This window comes from Pteropus vampyrus, unplaced genomic scaffold (genome assembly GCF_000151845.1).
Source record: "Pteropus vampyrus isolate Shadow unplaced genomic scaffold, Pvam_2.0 Scaffold371, whole genome shotgun sequence".
NCBI lineage: Eukaryota > Metazoa > Chordata > Mammalia > Chiroptera > Pteropodidae > Pteropus > Pteropus vampyrus.
The window spans coordinates 199,829-204,784 of record NW_011889152.1 but is presented as its reverse complement, the minus strand read 5'-3'; the positions used below and the strand labels follow the sequence as shown (position 1 = coordinate 204,784).

The 4,956-nt window shown below is 62.8% G+C and overlaps 2 protein-coding genes across 2 annotated transcripts in view; one reads left to right on the top strand and one right to left on the bottom strand.

Moving 5' to 3' along the window:
* Positions 1 to 3,002, top strand: part of CARD14 (caspase recruitment domain family member 14) — a 29,325-nt gene extending 26,323 nt beyond the window's left edge. Inside the window, 3 exon segments of the mRNA XM_023523015.1 lie at positions 562 to 703; positions 1,634 to 1,749; positions 2,310 to 3,002. Coding sequence (XP_023378783.1) covers positions 562 to 703; positions 1,634 to 1,749; positions 2,310 to 2,517 — 466 coding nt within the window. The 3' untranslated portion in view covers positions 2,518 to 3,002.
* A 1,013-nt stretch (positions 3,003 to 4,015) lies between these two features.
* SGSH (N-sulfoglucosamine sulfohydrolase) overlaps positions 4,016 to 4,956 on the bottom strand; it is a 6,126-nt gene continuing 5,185 nt past the window's right edge. Inside the window, exon 3 of the mRNA XM_023523014.1 lies at positions 4,016 to 4,949. Coding sequence (XP_023378782.1) covers positions 4,158 to 4,949 — 792 coding nt within the window. The 3' untranslated portion in view covers positions 4,016 to 4,157. The remainder of the gene's footprint in view (positions 4,950 to 4,956) is intronic.

The window sequence follows — 4,956 nt, the reverse complement described above, 5'->3', positions numbered from 1 at the left end:
TTTATTTAGGGCAGGTCTCAGCCTTGGCACTATGACATTTGGGTGGGACTGTCCTGTGCATCGTAGGAGGTTCAGTGACATCCCTAGTCTCAACCCACTAGATGCCAGTAGCACACCCCCTGCCCCCCAGATGTGACAGCTAAAAATGTCTCCAGACATTGCCAAGTGCCCCTTGGAGGCCAAATTGCCCCTGGCCGAGAACCAGTGATCTGAAGCATCGAAGGGATTTCTAGGTGTCGGAAGTTGGATATGAGCGTTTGGAGCTTGGGGAGTGACGGAGAAGGGGTGTGTTTATCTACACCTGTCTGTCCAGCTCTCCATCCTTTCCTCCATCTATCTTTCCTCCCTCCCTCCCACCCGTGCCCCACGCCCAGGCACTAACGCAGCACCTGCCAGTCCCATGGTTTAGGACGAATGTGGCAGGCACAGCCTCCTCTGAACGGGAAGGCCAGGGCTGTGACGAGGACGCGCTTCCCCCGAGCGGGCAGGTGTCAGCAGGGCGGGGCTGCACAGCACGGGGCTCCCTCAGGACCCCACGCAGCTGGGTGTGTGACCTGCCTGTCCGCCGTCACTTTCAGAGTACTTGAGCCAGGAGGAGTACGATGCCTCCAGCCAGAGAGGAGACATCGTCCAGGAGACGGAGGTGTCTGGAGGCCACTGCTGGGTGACCACGCGGCCGGCTGTGGAGTTCCTCATGGAAAAGGTCAGGGGAGGGGCCGGGGACTGCCCTGGGGACTTGGGGACTCCGTCTCCAGAGGAGGGTGCTGGGATAGGCAAGAAGGACAGCTATGACATCTGAGGGATGCTGGGACCTGCACCCCCACCCCGACAGCCCAGGTTTCTGCTCCGCTTGTTCTGGCTTGGTGTTCAGACACAGCACGGAAGGACCAAGCCATTTCCGTTTAGGGCCCCGTGAGCCTAGGCGGGTCTCCTTGAGCCTGTGCCCTTAACGCAGGAGACGTTTGATGACATTTGTTTAATGAATAAACAAAATGCAGACACTACTTCGTGTTTTAAGGTTTAAACCAATATGTGAAAGGAAGCTCGCTGTGACTGGAAGTTTCCTATCGATGCGAAGAGCAGGCTGGACGCCCCGTTCTTCCCAACCCGCAGCCAGCGGGGGAGCAGCAGCCGACTGGCCCCTGGGGATCAGCCCTTGAGAGGCTCCCTCAACCCTAGCCTTCTCCGGTGGAAAACCAAGCAGATAGAAACTTTCCTTGTTACTGCAGTTCTTTTTCAATCGTGACGTCCGTGACTTTCTGGTGTGCAACAAACTCACGTCCGCGTGCGCTGGAGCCACTCGCCCCGGAAGCCGCGTGCATCCCACCCGCTTCCTCTGTGGCGCCCGCCGTTCTGTTCTCTGTACCTATGAGTTTATTTCTCTGTTTTGTTTGTTCACTTTTTGAATATTCCACATAGGAGTGAAATCGTGGTTTTCGTCTTTCTCCATCAGACCCGTTTCCCTCAGCCGGACCCCTCAGGGCGGGCGGGGACCAGGCTGCGGTCGGCACCGCGCGCACACGGGGGCGTTGAACTGTCCGCCGCGTCCCTCTAGCGTCCTGCCGCTGCCGGCGTGGCTCTTCGCTTCCTCTGCGGCCACAGATCTTGCCTCACCCGTCCCTCCTCCCCCCAGAACACCCACGCCCTCCTGGACGTCCGGCTGGACAGCGTCCGTGCGCTGCACGCCATGGAGATCTTCCCCATCATCGTCCACGTCTCCGTGAACGAGAAGGCAGCGAAGAGACTCAGGTAGCTGGGCCCCTGGGGCTGGCGTGGGTTCGGGCTGGGGCTGCGGCTCCCGTGAGGCCCACGTGCCCCCGGCACTTGGGACAGGTGTGCAGGAACCAACTCGCCCCGTGCCAGCCCCTGCAAGTGTCACAGGGCGGTTTTCCCGCCACTCTGGGACAAAGCTCCCGCTGGCCTCCCCCGAGACACAGTCCAAGGACAGCAAGGCAAGAACCTGGACCGGCCCTACCTCATTAAGGCTACCTGTTTGCCAGGGGCACACAGGGAACAGCTGTCTGTGGCAGGCGAGGACCGATGCTGAAAGCCACACCAGGCAGATGGCCAGGGACAGGCCCAGATGCCCTGTGGCCCTCTTTATCATTTGACAGTTGAAGTCATGAACCAGACAGACCTGTCCCCCATCACCATAGTCATCTGGGGCCCCGAGTTATGTCTTCTTCACAAGGACCCCTCGAAACCAGTCACCTGCATCCAGGGGTGTTTGGCCACCTCCCTGGGGCTCTGCACAGTGTAGCAGGCACCCTGACCCCCTCAGCCCGCCCTGCCCCATGTCCGCCCCACAGGAAGCCCCTGCAGCGGCTTGGCACCTCGGAGGAGCAGCTCCTGGACGCCAGCAGGCAGGAGGAGGGTGAGCTGGACAAAGCGCCCTGTCTGTACAGCAGCCTGGCCCCTGACGGCTGGAGCGACCTGGACACCCTGCTCAGCTGTGTCCGCTTCGCCATCGCAGACGAGCAGAAGAAGGTCGTGTGGACGGAGCAGAGCCCCCGCTGATGCCCGAGTCCTCTCCCGGGCTGTGGGGACCTCCGCATCCCCATTTGCTGCAGCCCGGTGCTTGGAGCTCAGGGCCTTGCAGGCACAGCGCTCACCAGCAAGCCAGTCCTCAGGGCGTGGGCTCCCCTCTCTCTGGGGTCTGACCTTGAACCCGCGCCGCGTGCAGGCCACACACGGGCATTCAAACCACCTGCTCGCTGTTCTGTGCAAACTGCCTCACCTCGGCAGGGCTTGCCGTGTCTGAACTGGACGTCCCGAGACATTTCCGCGGTGAGGGTGTCTTCTGCCCTCTCCCCAGGCCGGTCGCCCAGATGCACCCACACAGCCACCCGCTGACCCAGACGCCGCATGTTCCTTCTTCATTCCACCATGTCAAAGGGCTCGTCACAAACCCACTGAGTGGCAGGGCTGGCCCTGCAGAGCACAGGCACGGAGCCACCTACGCCAGAACCCTGGCTCGCTTTTCCCGGCTTCTGATGCTGAGAAGCCTCAGTAACTCGTCCACAGACCACGTGTACCAGTAAATATCTCCGAGCGATGGCAGCAGTTATTTCCAGTGGGTCTGCACCTGGTGGCCGCCATGCCTGGCCCCGGACCCGTGGGGGCGTCCTGGAGAGGCCTCACACAAACACCTCTGCATGGTGCCGGCTGGGCTCCCAGAGAACGGGCCCCCCTGCCCGGCCATCTCTACCTCCCCCAGGCCCCCACCACCGGCTCTGCCCCCCACTGCCAGACTGAACTGCATCCTGGCAGCAGTGCCCGATGAGGGCGCTCCAGGAAGCCGCCCCAGGACGCGGGTGGCATTGCCGTAAGCAAGTTCAGAAACGGACTCTGGTGTATTTTGCTAAAATAAAAAGCTTTTGCAGTGCTCTGGCCTGTGGCTCTCTCCCTGCAACCCCAGAATGGAGTGGGTGGGGAAGGAGGCGTGACAGGAGCCACCCACTCAGGGAGAAAGCCCCCTTTTCTGGGTTTTCCCAGGAGGAGCTTCTGCTCTCGTGCGGGCGGAGGTGGGTCTGGATCATTCCAGGAACATCTGTGCCATGGATCCTGGTGTTCCTCCAACAGAGTGAACCCCGCTGAGGATGGGGGGTCTGCACCCTCGGGCGTTCAAAGAGAAAGACCAGCTTTGCCCACAGACCACAGGATCCAACTCATTAGCTGGGGGCCAGCTGCCAATTGGTGGCCTGGTGGGGACCCAGCTCGCGGGTCTGGAACTTGACCGTGGGCCGTTCCCAAGGCTCCTTGGGACCAGACTGATCAAGGCCAGTACTGTGTGCCACGTGCAATGCGGTTTGGGCTCACGTGGCACCTGGAGGCCCGTCTCCTCTCGGGAAGGGCACGGGGACCTTTGTGGGTTCCGAAGAACGAAGCAGGTCTCGAGGCCCAGGTCCCAGCCCCTTTTCCTGGAGGCCACCAACTCAACACCAGAGAATAAGACCCCCTTGCCCAGACCACCCTCAGCTGTCACGGCCTGGGGACAGCAGTGTCCCTTACCACGGGGGGAGCAGCTGGGGCACACACCCTGTACCCCGCTCCAGGTAGAGGCAGGAAGGACACCAGCATGGGGCGGGCAGCCCTCCTCGGAGGGGACTCAGAGGAAGGGCCGTGGTCAGTGCCCCAAAAGCTGGCCCCACGGGCTGTCACAGCTCGTTGTGCAGTGGCCGGCACTGGGGGGACAGCTTCTCCTCCAGGACTCCATCGGGGGCGCACACCCAGGGGTCGTGCGTGTCCCACTGCCACTTGACCAGCTGGGCCCGCAGCAGCTCCAGGACCGGGGCGTAGCGTGGGTCGGCGGCCAGGTTCTGCGTCTCGTGGGGGTCCCGGCTCCGGTCGTACAGCTCCCAGCGCTCCCGGTAGTAGTAGCGATGCAGGTCCTTGTACCAGTGCGTGGGCCGGCCGGCCGCAGAGCGGTCCAGCAGGTCCTGGAAGGTGGGCGACACGTAGAAGTCCTGGTCGACGGGGAAGGGCATCTTGAAGTGGAGGTTGTGCACGAGACGGAAGCTCTGGTGCTGCACCGAGCGCATGGGGTAGGACATGGTGACCTCGTGGAGGCTCTGGCTGCCGAAGACGGTGGCCCACGGTGGCTCCGCCTCCAGGGCCGGCAGGAGGGACCGGCCAGTGAGCCGGACGGGCTTCGAGCTGAAGATGGCGTAGTGGGGGTAGGGGATGGAGAACCAGTCCAAGACGGTGGGCGTGAGATCTGCGGGGGAGGCGGGCTCAGCGCGGGCGCCCCCTGGAAGGCCGGGGGGCCACCTCGCACGTCGGGTCACCAACGGGGTGGCGCGCCGTCCCCGATTCCTCACCGCTCCGGACCACCATCCCTCCAACGGTGTGACCAGAGGCCCTAGCCTGGTGACATTCAGGGTCCCTCTAAGACCCTTCGGGCCTGCGAGGGCGCCCCCACGCCCCATGCTGGGCTCATGGCTCCCTGCACAGGCC